This window comes from Protopterus annectens, chromosome 5.part0 (genome assembly GCF_019279795.1).
Source record: "Protopterus annectens isolate FY-2018-M chromosome 5.part0, PAN1.0, whole genome shotgun sequence".
In the NCBI taxonomy this organism is placed as follows: domain Eukaryota; kingdom Metazoa; phylum Chordata; order Ceratodontiformes; family Protopteridae; genus Protopterus; species Protopterus annectens.
The window spans coordinates 1,881,455,515-1,881,476,480 of NC_056735.1; the positions used below are offsets into that span (position 1 = coordinate 1,881,455,515).

Sequence of the window (20,966 nt, forward strand, 5' to 3'; positions counted from 1 at the left end):
CCATTCGATCAGTCTCTCAGGACAGACTGTCCACTATAATGTGGATATGCAATGACATTTCACTATTTATATCTCCAATTGTAAAAATAACAAACTCATAATGACACATAAATGAGTGATACAACAGCTTTTCCACAGGAGCATGCCATTGTCCATATTATGACCCTTTATCTAAATGTAAGGAGTGTCAACCCTGGACTGCTCAATTTTATCTGTTGTGACCAAAACTTCAACTACGATGGTCCACTACCAAACCACGACCACTCATATTTTTGGCTCTGTTAAAGTCTTGACTGCAAGCTAAACAACTCGAGTTGAGTTTGACTAGCATCTTGGACAATGGAAGAAATGGCCAAGGAGGATAGGAGTAATCAGCCACTACTACCTCTCCTGTTCTGTTAGGACAGACATTAACTTAGTCTGTTACAAAACTGACATCAACAGAAGGTTGCGCATAACAGTGCTGCAGCACACAGGAGCAAAGGGTGTGTACCCATCAAGCAGAAAATACACACTGCAAGTGATTGGCCTCTGACATTGTGGAAATTATGCATGGCAAAGAATATTGGCAGACCCGAAGGATACTTGGCTAGGCATAAAACCCATCAGCTGCCTGGATGATGGTCCTGAAAGAAGATCAGATAGTTTGGCAGGTAATGGAGAAAAAAAGACATGCAAAATGTTCTTTGGTGTTATCGGTAGACATTCTGCAAGTCATCAGCATAACAGAGCCATCAACTAAGTTAATAAATTTTAACTTTCATGAGAGAATCATATACAGAAAATTAATTATTTTTCTTCAACTTCTTAAGGACAATCCCAACTCAGTGCACAGCTTTTTGGGTATCTATCTTTGTAAATCAGAGAATAATAAAATATGTAAAAACAGTGCATTATACCACTACTTTTAAATATTCCAGAATTTTTGCCTGTGCCTTGAAGCATCATATAAAGACAATTTATATGCAGGTGAAATGATTATCTCAGTGAATTTGTGATATGAAATACCCATCACCTGTTGACAGGTACTGACATGGACTGTCTCTGCCAGCAAACCTAGGAACACAGCCGTCACCACCTCAAACTTAAAAATTCAGCAGATCATGTAAATTTTAATTTAAGTGGTCTGATGAGAAGTAAATCTTGCAAATCAAGAAACCAAACTGCAGACAGAAAGCTTGTCTGAAATACATACTTCTTTTTTCTTTGTTTTATGAGATTCATCAGTTTCTAAGTAAATCCATGTAAATATGGCATTTCATGTACTCTTACCTTTTCTCTTTGAATTGATTTTTGCTTCTGAATTTTGGCTTCTTCTTCGTCTCTCTTTTTTCTCTGGCTTTCTTCTCTTCTTAGCTAACAGTTAAACAACAAAATATACACGTCAATCATATTTGGATCCTACAGGCACCACCACAGAGGTTATTATATCTTTATAAAACAAGCTACATTTTCGACATTATTATAAAAAAGAAGCAGGTTCTTAGTCAGGCAGCAACAAAAGTGATACTTCTTTATTAATTCTAAAACAAAACCATTGTTAGCATCTAAATGTGTATTTTTCTAAAACAATAAATAATAATAATAATTACAGAAACACAAATAATATTTCAGCAAACAGTGACCTAACAGTAACCTACATGTCAAGGCTCTTTGGCACAGCTTCGATAAGAGCAATAATAGACACTGCTGGCACAAATATCCTGAGCTTGATTAGAGTCATGGGCATTAAAGGAGCTTGGGGGAAGCAAATTGTTAGCACAACCATTCCAGAAAGGACACTAGGGTTTCTGTATGAGCTCTAACACACTCCCATGAATTAATCCAGCATATCAGGGGGCAGGAGCTAATTAACATAACTTGATGCCCAAAATGTCAAGAAGAATAACTCACTCACAGAAATTAAGACAGCATATGTGACTCTGGGTATCTCCACTCCTAGTCTCCACTTCCCTTTCCAAACCAGCCACTGGTCTACGAGGTCTCACCTGAGGGGTAGTAATGTGGACAAAATGTAGCAGCAGTTGAAGCAACACAAGAAGATCATATACAGGTGGATCAGTACATGAATGAGAAAAACAGAGACTGGCATCCCAGAGTAGAAACCCTGCCATGGGCAAGACATACTAACATTGTGATACCCCTGCTTTGACTGTGAAGACGTAACATAAGAGTTCCACAAACAAAAGTTGTAATGATAAGAAGTTCACATACATCCAGCCTTCACACACATACACACACACACACACACACACACACACACACACACACACACACACACACACACACACACACACGCGCGCACACACAGACATACACACACACACACACACACACACACACACACACACACATTTCATTACATGATGATACTGCCCAGTCAAAATAAATTAATAGCTGTTTAACTGTGATTATAGTGGGGCATGAGTATATCTCCAGACTGATACCTGTCAATTTTATGCATATTTTATATATATATATATATATATATATATATATATATATATATATATATATATATATATATATATATATATATATATATGATATTTGATTTAAAAAAGTGACCAGAGTAATGTATTTCAGCTATCCTTTACAAGCAACACTAGTGCTTATCATTTTTATTTCAAAGTCCTTAAAGTCATTAAAGCTATACAGGATTATGCTTTTGCCTTTTTAAACAAACTTAATCCCTGGTTGACCTTGAGAGCTGAATACTTGTCAGAATCTTTTGCAAAAAAAAAAAAAGGTAAAAGCAATCAAAACTATTTCCTAGTAAATTCTGGGAGTAAATGAACCAGATGTCAGAATGAAAGAGAAATCAGAATTTCATATTTTAAAATGCAGCAAGCGTCATGCAATTGTAAAAAAAAAAAAAAAAAATTAATGTAAATACTGTGGAAATTAGCCAAATGAAGTCAGGCAGAACAGGTGTTAAGTAATCAAATGTAGTTTGGCATTGGGAATTTGCAGTGTGAAGGGTAAATTCTTATCCCTTTTATTAATACTATTTTGAATAATACCACAGCTCTACTCCCAGTGTATGTATGTATACATATATATATATATATATATATATATATATATATATGTATACACACACACACACACACACACACACACACACACACACACACACACACACACGAACATTAGAGCATTTGCCTTAAGAACATTCAACATCACCAGCACTGTCTGTATCTATATGCAAGTAGGATCTTAGACTTTAGTGTTTCTCATTGCTATAGCTAGGAAATAGGAAGATTAGACTAGTTTGTTTTTCTGTGATGTCAGAACTTTTCTGCTGTATTACTTTAAACATTTCTCTGTTAACTCTGAACTCTTGACTAACACTGTGTAGTAAGAAGTATTGTCTTGTGTTTTTATTTATTATTGAATATTTTTAAACCTTTCAACCATGGCTGTTTTGTGTAGAGATAATTTAATTTAGAGTACATTGCATATATATATATATATATATATATATATATATATATATATATATATATATATATATATACAGAGAGAGAGAGAGTGATACTGTACCAAGTCACTCCAAATAAGCTTTGCTGTTCATTCACACTTACCATTTGTATATTAATATTGCACAGTAATAACTGAACACCCTTTAATAAGGGCCTTTGAGTAGCTGATAAATATTAGTGGGTGGTGGCAAGCGGTACTACCATATAGTCTAGGTAAAAGGGGCACAGCTGGAGAACCTGTGCCAGCCTTCCCCAGGAGTGTCTGTGTGGTTGTATATAACTCTTATCTCAAAGTGTGGGTGTGTCAGCTACTTGGACAGGGACACAAAGCACTGGTTGGACAGAGAGGGTGCTGGAGGTTTTAGCTTGCCCACTAGGCTGAGATCTGGACCCTATAGCTGTGCCAGTGTGAGTCTTATTGGGGACCTGGAGAGAAAGGAAAAAAAACAGCCCCAGACTGACTGTGATCTCTATGTGCTCTTAAGTGAAATTGTACTTTACTGAGTGTGTATTTGTTGTCCTTTCCCTCTATGGATGCCCCTCACTGATGTTAGTGGTGAGGACTGAAGCTCCTTGATTGCTGGGCCAGTGCATGGGCGTTACACACATAAATAACTATTGCTATTAAGTTGTATCTTAAAAAAAGTTTTCTGATCAAATGGTTATCATTATCACTTTTGTAAACAATTAACTATAAAAAAATAATGGGGCTCAATTAGTGAGAAAATAAAATAAACAGTCATTATATTTGTGTAAATAAATCTTAAAATAATTAACCATTGTTTCACCATTCTTCCATATAATACAAATATTGTCAGTGAAAACTAAATATAGCCTGATATTGGCCCAATGGCCCAAAGAATAAATATTATATTTTTCCCAAGATGCCAGGAACACTCACTGCTATGTCCCCTTTTTACTACACCAGTTTCCCCTCAAACTCATTAAAACACACAAAAAATACTATCAAAACAAATCTGAGACATTCTGTCAATAACCTCATCTGTGGTGCAGAAAATTCAACACTAACTAATAACACAATAAAAATATTGCTGGCCTTCTTCATTAAGTATAACAGTAAATAATGATTCAATATCAACAGTCACAAAGATGTCTTAATTTTATCAGTAGAAATCATTGGAGTCCTTTATATAGGATTAACAATTCTTAACCACATCTTTAACAAAATGTTCACTGCAAAATGGAAGCAGTTCTGTCGTTGGCCTTCCATAAGCCTCAGTAAGCCACAGTGGTAGATTGTCAATGTCTTTATGCATGTTTGATAGAACAAAAATAACAATAATGTGCGTAGTAAAGTTAATTTATAATAATTATCTAGTTCTGCTGAAGTAAAATTTTCTAATAGCCACTCTACAACCATGCTGTCAAGAAATCTAAAACTTCCATCATATATATATATAAAACTATAATTGTAATAACAAATGCACCTCTCTTACTGACTACAGTGTCACTTTACGGTACTGTCATTCTTTAAATCAAATAATATCTTCCTCTCAACAGCAGTCAAATTAAAGAACTTTTTACTAAGAGATGATCAACCAGACCCTTATAACTCCAAAGTCAAATGTAAAACACACAAACCAGTAAGTACAAAAGGAAGAACAGAACTAGACAGACCACTCAGCGGCTGCTTGGAAACTCACTTTAATACAAAGAATAATAAAATCCACACTGGTAAATAAGTCCACACCAATAACCTCCACAATGATTAAGCACTTTCGTTGGTAACACGTCATCAGAAAGAACATTACACAATTAAAGATACTTAAATACCCTCCCCACACAGATGCCCTGATGTCACATCCTGCTATTAAAGATTAAACCACATTGACAGTAGTAAAAATCTGTATGACCAACTGTTATAAGCTTAATGAATAGTACACTAAATAAAAACAATATTAACGTATTAAAAACATTTGAAAAATGAAAATCTGTATATATATATATATATATATATATGTGTGTGTGTGTGTGTGTGTGTGTAAATATAAAAGTAATCACATAAGTTTAAATATAAATGTATATATATTTTTTTATATATTTTTTTATACATACTATAAGTGCCAACAATTAGACATTAAAACCCATCTGAGAATACTGATGATGCCATTTAAATACAAAACATAGCTCTAAGCTTTAAAAGGGGCATGCGACTAATACGCTCATTAAGGCCAGGATATGAGCCTGCATTCAACTTAACTTGCCATTTTAACTCCAATAGCTCTAAATAATCATCTTCAGGACCACCCCTAGGACCCAAGTCCACATGGTCAATGGCAAAAAAACTAAAAAAATGTGTAGGAAATTGTTCTACATGATTATATAATGCATTTCCTTGATTCTTACTTCTAATGTCGTAGCAGTGCTCAAATATTCTCTGCTTAAAGGCCCTTTTTGTTTTGCCCACATAAAATACATTGCAAAGCCAGCACTTAGCAATATATACCACCTTTTTCGAATAACAAGAACATTTCTTGCTAGGGTAAATTCAACCAAAATTCTTAATATAAATAAAATCCCCCTCCATGACAAAGAGACATTGTCCAAACCTGCCACATTTAAGGCATCCACTAGATTTATTTTCCCTCTTCTGCCTTTCTACGAGTGTTTTAAAACTATGATCTTTCTTATAGACAATAACCAGTTTGTCCCCCAATATTTTACAAACATCTTGATCCGATAACAGAATTGGCCAAAATTTTACCAATATATTTTGATGTCATAAAATTTCAAAGAAAAGGGTAAAATACATGCTCTTGTATAGCTGTTATCATATAGTTTGTCTCTAACCTACTCACTGTTAATTCCACTACCACTAAATAAGATTTTAATTATTACCCCATTCCGTCTTTTTACAACTACCTCATTTTTAATTTCTTGTAAGAAATTAGAGGGATATCCCCTTCTTTTGAACATATTAATAAGTTTATCACATTCTACTTGGAAGTCACCTTCATCTAACACCATTCTAGCAATTCTAATAAATTGTCCCTTAACTAGGGATTTTTTTCTGGTGAATCGGGTGCCAACTCCCCAAATGTAGCAGTGTATTAGAATATGTGGGTTTCCTGTACAATTTAGAGACAAAAGTTTTGTTTGAATAATCCTTAACTAAAGTGACATCCAAAAAATTCAATCTGTCTAGGTCAGAGTTTAAAGTAAATTCTAGGAATTATGTAGTATTGTTAAGGTATTGAAAAAACTCACCTAGTTTATCCTTCCCACCTTTCCACAAAAGGGCTATGTCATCCAAGTATCTACCATACAGGACCCAATGGTCCTTGTAAGATGAGTTAATAATAAATTCCTCCTCCCAGTGTGCCAAAACCAAGTTAGCAAACACTGAGGCACAACATGCTCCCATGGCCATTTCTTGAGACTGTTTAAAGAGGTGCCCATCGAAGCTCGGAAAATTATTTTCTAATACAAGATCCATACAGGTCCTGATGGCATAATTGATGTCAAAACCAAAATCCGAATGGCTACAAAGATATTCATAAAACCTGTCCAGCCCCTCATCATGTGGGATTATCGAAAATACCCTTATAACTCTCTAATAACTAGTGAGTTTTCAGTCAAATGAATTTTCAATTAAATGAGTTTTCAATCAAATGGGTATGACCATTTAGGATTCATTAGAATGACAAAGATCTGGATTATGTTAATATCAGATCCAGAAGTGCTGATGTTGAAAATGTCCTGGATTTGAAGACATATCAGTGACACCCCTGTCCCCAGCCTCAGTGATATGTTAACTTTTAGACATGTTTTGAAAATTACGGATTTTGAAAACTAGGCACTGGATGTTGAAAGTAATGTAACTCATGAACATTATTTATTTAAATGTTTGCTATTTAGACATTGGATGTTGAACATAGTGTGACTCATGAACATTATTTATTTAAAGGTTTGTTATTCTGTATTCTCACAACATTGGTAAGTTATTTATTTGACAGACGTTCTTATTGAGTGATCATGATTTCATTAAAGCATGTATTCCTGCAGCATTTTTTTCAGTTTATATTTTAAATCTTTTATCTGGGAAATAACTAAAAGAGTGTTTCATTGTTTGATAGATTTAAAAGATATGTGCGTATGTATATGTGTGTATAAACATATGTATATATATATATATATATATATATATATATATGGTTTCACTTCAGAATCCTGAAATATCATAATCCTGAACTTCATAATCCAAAACCCAAAATCCTGAAAACGCAAAATCCTGAATCACAAAACACTGAAAATATACAGGACACAAAGAACGACAATATTCCAGTACAAGGACACAGAGAAGCACATACAAGACAAAGGATAGCACTTTTCACCAAGTATGGGCAGGGGGCAAGCTCTCGTGCACCCCCTCATGTGGGGGTGTGGGGGGCTGCACTCCCCACACCCCCTGCTAATTAAATATATAAACTTCAAGCTTGCACTCCACAGAAAAAAATGGCAAACATACCATCATGTGTTTATGACTGCCTGTTGTAACCTTAGTAACATTTCCTTTTAACTTGCTATACTGCAACATAACTCATGATAGTGTAGTGAAGTGCAGTCTTGGAGTTGATATATTTAAGTAGCAAGGTGTGTGGGAGCGCAGCTCCCCACATGGGGGGAGTGAAAGGATGCTTGCCCCCTTAAATTATATTTGGTGGAATGTAATCTGGTTTGTGTTGTCTATAGTCGGTATATGTATCCTGTGCCTTTTCAGTCTTTTGGGATTCAGGATTTTGAGTTTTCAGGATTTTGAATTTTCAAGATTTTGGGCTTCCAGATTATGAAGTTTTATGAAATTCAGGACACCAGAATAAAATACGGTCATTCACGTGAATCACATCACCGGAAATCAGCACAGGAACACAGGCACTATGTCGAATATAATGCTGAAGATTCGGTATTATTTGACATATGCCTTCCTCTGCAGCTTGCTGAACACCAACGGAAGTAAAATTTGTAAGCAGTACATACGTACTGCACAACACAAAAATGCTCCACCCACACCCCCTGCAAATAATATATTACAACTCCGAGACTGCACTACAGTGAGGAAAAGGGTAATTTCCCAATCCCCACGATATCGCGATCCGTAGTAATAATGCCAATGACAGGTGTGCAAATGCATTGTGGCATCCACGAAACTGCACACTCGCACTTGTGGAGGCTAGATGAAATGGAAATCATCCAACTGTTATTCGACATTCCCGTTTTCATCTAACCTGTACTCGTGATTGTGATAGTAAACCATACACACACACACACACATATATATATATATATATATATATATATATATATATATATATATATATGTAGGCAAAAGAGATCAAATAGTCATATATAATCAAAGAATGTCGGTATTACTTTGAAGGAGGAGGGAGGTCACAGTATGGTGATGAATAGGAATTTTCCTTTTTCACACTGTAGTACGATTTCAAAGTTGATAGACATAAGTAGTCGGGGGATATGGGAGTTTGCAGCTGACCTTGTCCTTGCAAAAATATTTTTTTGTTTTTTACTTTTTTTTTAGTTCTTTTGACTTTCATTCTTGTTTTGTGGTTCAACCACTTTGTCTTTTAATTACATACACATACACACACACACACACACACACACACACACACACACACACACATAGATATACATACATAGTTATAGATACAGATACAGATATAGGTTCATAGGTAAGTACTGGGCTAATGGCCCTGGAGCCATTGCAAGCCTAGCCCAATAGTGTTCTCAGTCATCTGGCTTACCAGATGTTAGTTTCCTGTGCCCCTATCTAGCAGTGCGATTGAAGTGATCCCCGGGGTGAATTTCCTATTTCCCATCCACTCATCAAGATTTCTTTTGAAGAGGGCCAGTGAGGTGCTCTGCTTGCCATGAATGAGGAGTTTATTCCAAAGAATTTGGAGTCTCTGGGTTAGAAACCTGCCCCTCCAGCAGGTTCTGTTTAATGTGGTGTTAAGGTTGAGGTTTTTGGAGCAAGTAGCACAGAGGGACTGGAATTTTTTCAGATGAGCATGTCAAGCAAAACTGGGTCAGACGTGGCTCTGTATATCAAGCAGAGATCGTCTCTAAGTAGGTGATATGAGATGGATTATAGATTAAGTATTTTAAGTCTATCTGCATAAGGCATGTGTTTGAGTCCTAAGAGTCTCTTAGTGAGGAACTTCTGTGGCCTCTCCAGCTGTTGGAGGTGTTTAGTGAGGTACATGCCAAATAAGGCATTGTAATGGATCTGATAAGGGATGAATACAGAGAGATAATGACTTATTTTTTCCTGGATGAGAAACCTTTTGTGATGAGATGTGCCATGTAGAAGGACTTCCTAACTACAGTGGCAACATGACTGTCAAAGAAGAGGTTACTATCTACCTGTGTCCCCAGAACCCTTATAACTCCTTCAGAGTTTAGTGGGTTCCCTTTGATATAGTAGTGTGTGGGCACCGTGTTTTTCCTGAAGGGAATGACTATGCATTTTTTTTGCGTTTAGCCTAAGGCCATGGTTTTGGCACCAGTCGTTGGTCTCTGTAAGGCCTTTTTGTAGGATGCCCACATCAGCTTCAGAATCAATAATAGCTCCCAGTTTGCAGCCATCCATGAATTTGGTTAACCAGAGTCCCTTGGTGTTGGCTGGAACTTCAGAGAAGTAGATACCAAACAGGAGAGGCCCCAGAACCGATCCTTGTGGGACTCCACTTGTAACTGCCAGTAGTCAGATTTGGAGTTAGCTACTTTCACCATGTGGGTTCTGTCAGTGAGCCAGTTTGCAACCCATCTAGTGATGTAAGGGTTAATGCCCAGATTAGTGGGCCTATCAATGATTCCAGAGTGTGGGATGGTATCAAAGGCTTTGGCCATATCGAGGTAGGCTGTATGGACTATCTTGCCTTCGTCCACTGCTCTGATGACCGCTTCAAAGAAGTCTATCAAATTTAGCAGACATGATCTCCCCTTCGCAAACCCAAACTGCATGCGGTCCAGGGTTTGAAGGTCCCCTACATCCTTATTTATAAGATCCATAATAATATATTCCATGACCTTACAGATCAGGCTCATCAAGCTGATAGGGTGGTAGTTCCCAGGGTCAGTAGTCGCGTCCCCTTTGTGGAGTGGGATGACTGTAGCAGTGCAACATTCAGTGGGAGCAAAGCCTGAACTGAGGCTGTAGATGAACAGAGAACTCAGGTGTGGTGCCAGTTCCTTTTGCAGTTTGTGTAGGACACATCCCAGTATATTATCAGGTCCCATGGAAGCTGTGTTCTTAGCTTTGGTCAGTGTGGTTTTTACTTATGCAATCATGATAATAGGAATTTGGTATTCCTCGGGTATGTGGATGGGCCCTTTAGGGGGTGAGGGAGGAGTAAAATTTGCACTGAACCTGTCTGCCAATATATTGGCAATGTCAGTTGGTTCAGATACACACACCTCCAGACTTGTTGCCCAGCATAACACATCAGAAATACTTCTGGTAGGGTTAACACTGGACAAAACTGCAGTCCATGTTGCAGCCTGCTACAGATCCCCCAAAACGTCCCAGGATTGCCACTCTGCATTCCTGGATGCTATGAAAAACATCAAAGTCCAGCCTAATACCCTTATACTGGGAGACTTTAACTACCCCTCCATTAGTTGGAACAACTACTCCTGCTCCAACTTTTTTGCCCAACGCTTCCTAAAATTCATTAACTCCAGTGCGTTAGACCAACTCATCCTCACCCCCACTAAGGGAAATAACATTCTTGACCTAGTCATTACAAACATGGGGGACCGCTGCTCTACTCCTATGATAAACCCCTCCCTGGTTCAATCCAACCACAAGTTAATAACCATTGATATCCAAATCCTGCCCCCACCCCCAAAAAAAGAAACCACAGTGAAAAACTTCTCCAAAGCTAGCTTTGAGCTTCTAAGGACAGAAGTGGCAAGCTTCACGTCATCCATAGAAATGGGGAATGGGAGTATGGCTGCTGAATCATACACCAAGGCATAGTATGAGCACCTACACAACTGCATAGATAGGGCCATACCAAACAGAACCAAGACACTCTCCTCTAAAAAATGGAAGCCAATCTGGAGCACCCCTGCCATTAACAAACTCTACAAATGAAGGAAAAAACTGTGGCAGAGAAAGGTAAAGTCCGATGACGGGAAAAATTCCCTCAGAAATTTCAGTAAAAAACTGAGATCCCTCATCAAATCCACCAAAGCTATTTATGAAAACAAAATTGCTACAGATACTAAGAACAACCACAAGGCTTTTTTTAGCTATGTCAAGAATCTGCATAATAATATGGAGATTTCTCGGAGCTACAACACAATGGCACCACTTATACTGAACCAACTGACATTGCCAATATCTTGCCAGACAGGTTCAGTGCAAATTTTACTCCTCCCTCACCCCCTAAAGGGCCCAGCCACATGCCAGAGGAATACCAAATATTCAAATTCTCATTATCACGATTGCACAAGTAAAAACCGCACTGACCAAAGCTAAGAACACAGCTTCCATGGGACCTGATAATATACCAGGTTGTGTCCTGCATGAACTACAAAAGGAACTGGCACCACACCTGAGTACTCTGTTCAACTACAGCCTCAGTTCAGGCTTTGTTCCCACTGAATGGTGCACTGCTACAGTCATCCCACTCTACAAAGGGGTTGCTACTACTGACCCTAGGAACTACCACCCTATCAGCTTGACGAACCTGATCTGTAAGGCCATGGAACATATTATTATGGATCTTATAAATAAGGATATAGGGGACCTTCAAATTCTGGACTCCAGACTTGTTGCCCAACATAACACATCAGAAATACTTCATATATATATATATATATATATATATATATATATATATATATATATATATATAGATATAGATATAGATATAGATAAAGCATACATACCAGATAGGTCTCCCATACATTCCTAAGCTGGTACTATTGGTTAATCCCCCCCAATATTATTGGCTTTGTCCAGAATTTTTAAGCAAGGAAGTTAAACAGTATGATGAAAGGTTACAATAATTTCTGAGACATATCTGCAATAGTAATCTATTCATGTTTACAGTACACGAAAACATTTAACATGCATAATACACAGTTCAACCACAGAGCAAGAGGAGGTATATAATTTGAGAGTAGATAAAAGAGAAAAATACTAGTAGATGTGGTCATAACAACAAGGAGAACTTGGAATGACATGCAAAATTGTGTGTGTGTGTGTGTGCGTGTGGGGTCTATATTATATCATCGAACGCTTAAAAAAGCGAACGCTGATTGATCGACCTAATTTAAGCGAAAGCTTACAATCTCAAACTGTCAGATCAGCGATTTTTTTTTCCCAGGGAAAAAAAAATCGCTGATCCAAAACACATACACACAACACAAGCACGCCAAACAAACAGAAATCCACACACATACACCTAAAATCTGATACCTAACCCTACACTAAACTATGCACACACCACTAACTACACACTTACCTTAACCCAAACCCTAACCCAAAGGTCCGTCACTATCGCACACTCACCTCACCTGCTCCCTAACCCTAACTCACTTAAATCAGCCCTAACCCTCATGTCCACTCAATCGCACACACACCTAACCCGAGCCCTAACCCTAACTCACCTAAATCACCCTAACACTCACATCCATACAATCGCATACTTACCTGAATCCGACCGGTAACTTTCCACCATAGCACTGAAAATACCGAAGCAACAGAAACGGACAACCGAATTCTTTCCCTAGGAAAAAATTTGAGTTTCTGCTGCTTCGATATTTTGCAGTTTCACGAAAATAAGTTTGATCAATCAGCGTTCACTTTTTTAAGCGTTCGAGGATATAATATAGACCCTGTGTGTGTGTGTGTGTGTGTGTGTGTGTGTGTGTGTGTGTGTGTGTGTGTGTGTGTGTGTGTGTGCGTGTGTGTGTGTGTGTGTGTGTGTGTGTGTGTGTGCGTGATACACAGATATGTACACTGGATAGTCAGAAGGTGGCAGAGTCCCTTCATCAGCTTTAGCATACCTCTATGGCTAAAATTATCTTATGATTTAGTAAGGCTGATCACAGGCAGCAAACAAAGATCTGTAACACCACGGAGCTGCAATGAATACTTCATGACTCCAGACCAGAGTAACAACACTTCATGTTCCATAATCGAAGATGTCTTAACTAGCTGGTGAAGTCACCCAATGAAAGATATATCTCAGCATCATTGCAAAGAGCAGTATAGTTTAGTAACCACTGCACACAAAGGTCTGTCCATCTAACTTTTTTTTACCCCTGGAACTTTCTGGAGGAGTTGCTCTGAAAAGCATAATTCATAAGCAAGGAGATGCCAGAGTAGTAGTATCTGCAATGTGTTCTGGAAGAATGCCCATTAGCAGAGTTTAAGTGCAGCTCTAAGCTGAAGACGTTTTGTCTGTTCATAGGAATGAAAACTTTTAGCATGTCAAAATCTATTTTGTTATTGAAGCTAATCTTAATTAACAGCTAGCATGGCTACTTTGTGAAATGTAGTTTTGTGTTGCTACAGGAAAGTGGGAATAAATAGGACAGAATTGCTGTTTTCTCTGTTCTCATATGTCTGAGGTTGTGTAGGAGCCCTTAGATATCATATGTTTTGGTAATAGGGCAAGTTACATCTTTTAAGTAGTTTATCCTTTATTTCTGGTAAGAAAGCTAAATATTTTAAAATACATTTTCACCAAACACATCCCATGAGTTCTACATCTTGCTAACATAAAATCAGGCTTCACATTTAATCCCCTCTACAGCAGAAAGTTGAAGTGACTCTCTTACTTATTTCTCTGAGTAAAGATCACTGCCTATTTCTTTCAGAAAATGCTCATAGAAAGCAAAATCTTACTTTCTTATTTTGTGAAAGAAAAAAAATCAGAATGTATTCCAGCAAGTACTGTAATGTCAGCCCAAACTGACTCAATATGAAAATGAATTCAGTAAAAAACTAAACACAGCAGCTTTCTCTAATACAATAAGCTGACCAAAACAACCATATGCAGTAAAAATGTAAATAAAATAAATTCTCTCTGACACATATATAATACATTGAAGATGCATTTTTTACATTTTCACTGTTCATATTCAGTATGTATACAATAACGTGTAGGGGTATGTACGTGGTACAGCTATTACCACAAGCCCATGGCGTTATTTAGACAAGTGCTTTACAACCCCTAGGTGTATGGTAATATCTACAGCATGCACACCTCCAAATGCCTTGCTGCACCTATTAAATGGGCATCAATATTTTGTCTGGTTCTTTGTATTTAGTAGTTTATGTATGATAATTACATGTTGTGTATTTTTCACCCATTTTAAGAAACTGACTGCTGTGCAGGGTTACAGCATTTCTGGTGCAGAACTTTGGGGTACTCGTTTTAGGGGCCTTTATATCAAACTACCATGAGCTGCTGTGCAGTTCCATCTATAAATGCTATTTTGCAGTTATATTCATAAATCATATCTTGGATCTAAGTTACACAAATTCAGTGTAACAGTTCAGATGGTTGTGGTCCATGGATGCTCTGATGAAAATTCTGAAATAACAATGTTAAGTTGTAGGCATTTGTTGAAAATAAAGTTTACAACTGCTGATGTTTCATGTTAATTAATTCATTCTAATTAATTGTTTATAACTTTTTAATTAGATGACATTTTGGCATGAAATTTTCCAGGTAGTCATTTTAGACACCCCTTGGTTAAACTTCTGTGTGCTACTGTGAAATTCCATTTGTAAACTTCAACTCACAGTCGCTTATTTAAATTGCATTTTGAATGTAAGTTGAGCAAATTCAGTCTCATATTTCAGATTGTGCTGCATAAATGGCACTTTGAAAATGTGAACTCAAAAGAGTTATGTTCTGGCAACGTTATGTGCAATTGTGGCAAATAATGTTTAAACAGCTTGTTGCCCATTTAATTAAACAGTTGCTGTATGGTATTACAGCTTTTTGGTAATATATTTTAAGGATAGTCATTTGAGGCACCTCTCTGACTACATGTAGTCTACCATTGGGCAATGTTATTTTTCAATGTTGTCTTGCAGTTGCTTTCACAAGCTGCATTTTGGATGCAAGCTGTACAAACTAAGTGGCACAGTTCGGGTTGCAGTGGTAAAAGAAAATATGTTGAAAATTTAAGCCCTTAGGTTTCAGCAAAGCTATTACATGGGCCGATAATGTTATTTTGTATGTTTTCTTAGTTTTCTAGTGGAGCCATGGAGGCCTCTTTTCTTTTGATAATAGTTTTTTTTTATTTCTGTGCTTTCCCTTTTTTTCTACTTCCATTGTTAGAGAAAAACATGTTCTTTTCTTTTCTTAAGATATGTATGAACTGAATGCAAGGTTTTCTTTCATTTATTGTCGGTCAGTGTGTAGGTGACTGCAATGAGCTTTTGAAGGTTGTGAGAGTCAAAAGGATCTGCAACTGAATGTGAGGTCTAGATGTCCTGCACTCGTTTTCTGCCTTGCATGAAATGCATGTCCTTATTCATTTTATAAACTAATATAGGTTCATAGGTTCATAAGTAGGTACTAGGCTATTGGGCCTAGAGCCTATATAAGCCTAGCCAAAAAGGTACCCTGGCTTTTGCCACCCAAGAAAATTATTTTCCTGTGTCCCTGTCAAGCAGAGCCACAGAGGTGATCCCCGGGGTGAATTTCCTATTTCCCATCCAATCATCAAGATTTTTCTTGAAGCGTGCCAATGAGGAGCTTTGTTTGATATAGATAGGTAGTTTGTTCCAGAGTATGGGAAGTCTTTGGGACAGGAATCTATCCCTCTAGCATGTTCTGTTTATTGTGGTGACAAGGTTTGCGTCCCTAGAGCGTGTAGCTCAGAGGGATTGGGATTTCTTTAAGTGGAGCATGTCTAACAGCTCTGGGTTTGACATAGCTTTGTAGGTTAGGCAGAGATCACCTCTGAGTAGGTGATATGCGATGGAGTAAAGCTGGAGTTTTTTGAGACGGTCTGTGTAGGGCATCTGTTTGAGGCCGGTAATCCACTTTGTGAGGTATTAATCTTATTCTCCTACATCAATTAGTTATTACCTATAAAATTCTCCATTACCCTTCTGATACACCCATACTAAATAACCTTGTTGTCCCTTACAGGAATCTTACTTCCCTTCGCTCAGCTAACAAACTACTAGTGGCCACCCTCAAAACACACAATAAAGGTGGGGTCTCCTTGTTTACAAATACCATTGGCTCATACTGGAATAACCTTCCCATAGAACTGACCACTCTAGGCTCATCACAACTTTTCAAGAAACAACTAAGGAACTATTTTAAATCTCACTGGCTATGCCCTTGCTCGAATCCTGGCTGACCTCAGCATCCAACTCTCTTTTCAGCTCTCTCCATTACTCTTCTACTTGTCCTTATCACTAGTACTACCCCTCCTCTGTAGCTCACCTACCATCCACATGGTTATTACTTTTTCCTATAAATTCAACTTCTCTTTATTCCTGTCATATTACTGCAATCTTTATACTTGTTATATTACTGCAACCTGTCATCTCACCTTGTATCTAAATCTACATGTTGCTCCCAGCTGTAGAAATCTGCTTCTTAAAACTAGTGCCCTGGCACAAAACGTTTATCAAAATTCTTAATACTGTAAATAGTTGAATAGAGTCTTGTGTGAGTTACTACTTTATTTCTTTTTTAATTGTACTATTCCTACTCTTGCAAAGAATTTGGAATAGAAATCCTCACTCTATATTATAGTTTTGCTAAATTACTTTTGCACTGTTACTATGCTACATGGGAATAGTTCTCTACATGCTTATAATTTGTATCTTATTGTGCTTTTGTTTTTATTATTTACTAGTATATAGTGGAGCTTTTCTCCTCAGGCCTCTGCTGAAAATGGACATGTATCCAGTCAGACTAGCCCGGTCAACAAATGTAAAATAAAAAAATAAAAAAATTTCTGCAGCCTTTCCAGTTGTTGTAGATGTCTTGTGAGGTACATACCAAAAGGGGCATTGTACTCTATAATGGGTTTAATGAGTGACGAGTAGAGGGGAACAGTGACCTCTTTTTTCCTGGATGAGAAACCTTTTGTGATGAGGTGTGCCACGTAGAAGGATTTCCTGACTACTGTGGTGGTGTGATTATCAAAGGAGAGGCTACTGTCCACCTGTGTCCCAAGGTCTCTTATCACACTTTCGGTGTTAAGTAGACTACCACTTATGTGGTAGCTCATGGGTACAGAGTTTTTACCAAAGGGGATGACAATGCACTTTTTGGCACTGAGCTTGATGCCATGGCTTTGACACCTAGTATCTGTCTCCATGAGGCCCTTTTGTAGGATGTCCACATCATTAGGAGTTTCAATTATGGCTCCTAGTTTGCAGTCATCTGTGAACTTCATTAGCCAAAGACCTTCTGTGTTAGCCTGTACTTCAGAGAAGTAGATACCAAACAGGAGAGGACCCAGGAATGAACCCTATGGTACACCACTTGTCTCTGGTCTGAAGTCGGATTTGAAGTCTGCTACTTTCACAGTGTGGGTTCTGTCAGTGAGCCAGTTGGCAACCCATCTTGTGACATACGGATTTATACCTAGTTTAGTGAGTTTATCTATAATTCCAGAGTGGGGGATGGTGTCAAAAGCCTTGGTGAGAGCTAGATAAGCTGTGTAAACCACCTTACCCTCATCTACGGCTTTGGTGACTGCTTCAAAGAAGTCTATCAGGTTTAGGAGACATGATCTGCCCTTTACAAACCCAAAATGAGTGGGGTCCAGAGTTTGGAGATTACCAATGTCTTTGTTTATAAGATCCATGATGAAACATTCCATGGCCTTGCAGACCAGGCTCATTAGGCTAATGGGGCGGTAGTTCCCAGGGTCCGTGGTGGCACCCCCTTTGTGGTGTGGAATAACCATCGTTGTGTGCCATTCAGTGGGCACAAAGCCTGAGGTGAGGCTATGATTGAACATGGTGCTTAGGTGGGGTGCTAGTTCATTCTGTAGTTCATGTAGAATGCAGCCTGTGATGTTGTCAGGTCCCATGGATGCTGTGTTCTTGGCTTTGGAGAGTGTGGTTTTTACCTGTGCAGCTGTGACTATGGGAACTTTGCATTCTTCCGGTATAGAGATGGGCCCTTTAGGGGGCGAGAGGGGGGTAAAGTTAGCACTGAACCTATCTGCCAGGATGTTGGCAATATCAGTTGATTCTGTATATTTAGTGCCGTTGTGCTGTAACTCAGAGCAGATCTTAATGTTGCCATTGAGATTCTTGACATAGCTATAGAATGCATTGTGGTTGTCTTTAGAATCAGTGACAATTTTGTTTTTGTAACTAGCTTTGGAGGATTTTATGAGGGATCTCACCTTCTTACTGAGGCTGACCAGTGAGTTCCTCCAATCATGAGATTTTACTCTTTTCTTCAACAGTTTCTTTCTTCTGTTGTAGAGTTTGTTTATGGCAGGGGACCACCAGATGGGCTTTCTTTTTTTGGAGGAGAGCATCTTGGTTCTGTTAGGGATAGCATGATCCATGCACTTGTGTAAGTGCTTTTAAATTGCATTTGTGTAGGATTCAGCAGTCGTACCTCTATTGTCCATCTGCATGGGTGTCGTGAAGTTTGACACTTCTGTCTTAAGAAGCGTGAAGTTGGCTTTGGAGAAATTTTTTATGGTGGTTTCCCTAATGGGGGTGGGGGCAGGATATGGATGTCTAGCATGATTAACTTGTGGTCGAATCTGACCAACGAGGAATTGACCTCTGGTGTGGAACACCGGTTGCCCATGTTGGGAATGACCAGGTCTAGGATATTGCTGCTCCATGTTGGAGGTGTGGATAAGTTGATCCAAGGTGTTGGAATTTATGAATTCCAGAAAACATTGAGCAAAAGAGTTGTTACATGAGTAGTTTTCCTAGTTAATGGTAGGGTAGTTGATATCGCCCATTATTAGGGTGTTGGGTTGTACCCTAATATTTTCCAGTGTATCAAGAAATGAGGAATGGGAATCCTCGGGTATGGTGGGAGATCTGTAGCAAGTTACAGTTTGGATTGCGGTTTGCCCAATGTTAGTTGCACTTGCATAATCTCGGATGCATTATGCTGAGCAACTAGCTTGGAGGTGTGGATATCCTTAATGAATATGGACATGCCTCCACCTTTAGTGTTTCGGTCCGAAAGGTGTGGTATGAATTATAGCCTGGTAATGCAGGGGTGCTCTCTGGAGCCTTGAACCAGGTCTCTGTCACTGCACAGATGTTGATGTTCTCCATTTAAAGGAGTGTCTCGATTGAATGCATTTTGAGGTTTAGACTTCTAGCACTGAGTAGCATTACCCTCAGATTTTGCTTGCTTGTACCTGTTAAGGTGGTGAATTTGTCATTTGAACCTTGCCTAAAAAAGGCACTATAGGAGTGGCAAGAGCCTTAGCCAGTATCCAGAATCCCAAGGGCGACAGGTGCAGGCCATCTCTGGCAAAGCATTGTGGTCTGTTGATCATGTCATCCCAGGCAGACAGATACTGGATCCCCTTAGAATGACACCAGAAGCTTAGCCAATTGTTGAAGTCAATCATTTTGTCCTTGTACTGTGGTATAATTCTGGGTGATGGCAGGATGCTACTCAGGGCTAAGGTCATACCTGCCTGGGCTACAAGATCAGAGAGCTCCTCCATGTCTCTTTTACATGTAGTCCAGAGAGGTACATCTCAGGTCATTCACATCAACATGGACAATGACAGAGTCATATTTGTACTTGTTGTGAAGTGACCTGAGTGCGTGCGTTATGTGGTGGATCGTGGCACCCGACAAGCAGCTGAAAGTAAATTTCTCGTTTAGCCTGGTGAGTGGAATATCAGTGTGCCTGACTATAGAGTCACCTATAACTAGAGTGTTGACAATAGCTTGACTGTCTCTTTGGAGGTGTCCTGCTTTCCCTTCTCTGGCTAGTAAAAGAAAAAAAGGTCAACCCTTATGTTTACTACACAAAACTAAATACTGTAAAAACCATGAGTCAAGGTTGCCAAAAGCGCAAGTACTCAGGGGAGTATACCCCGAATCAGATTCTAAAGAAGATGTGGGGGAATGTAAAGAATCATTAGTCCTGAATATTTCCTCTTATGTGTTGTCTCCAGAGGAGAATCAGGTCCTCTGCAGGGGCTTGAATTTTATTCCTACTTACAATAGTGGGATGTCTGATACCATCTTAGACCTTAAGGTTTTTTGTAGGAACATTATGTTACGAATGCAGTATGGTGAATCCACAAAGCAGGATGGCCCTACTAATTTTGAATTGTGTAATCATTCTTTCAAGAAATTGAGTGATTTTGTCCCTGTGAATCACCCTTTAGTTGATGCTTATATGAAGCTTACTGAGGAAGCTATCTATAAGTATTATGATAACAAGGGTACTGATGTTTATAAGAAGTTCAGATATAATTTGAGTTATA

The 20,966-nt window shown here is 38.4% G+C and overlaps 1 protein-coding gene across 1 annotated transcript in view; it reads right to left on the bottom strand.

Annotated features, from left to right (window-relative positions):
* Positions 1 to 20,966, bottom strand: part of EPSTI1 (epithelial stromal interaction 1) — a 293,203-nt gene that overhangs the window by 178,089 nt on the left and 94,148 nt on the right. The window contains exon 5 of the mRNA XM_044072047.1: positions 1,273 to 1,356. Coding sequence (XP_043927982.1) covers positions 1,273 to 1,356 — 84 coding nt within the window. The remainder of the gene's footprint in view (positions 1 to 1,272; positions 1,357 to 20,966) is intronic.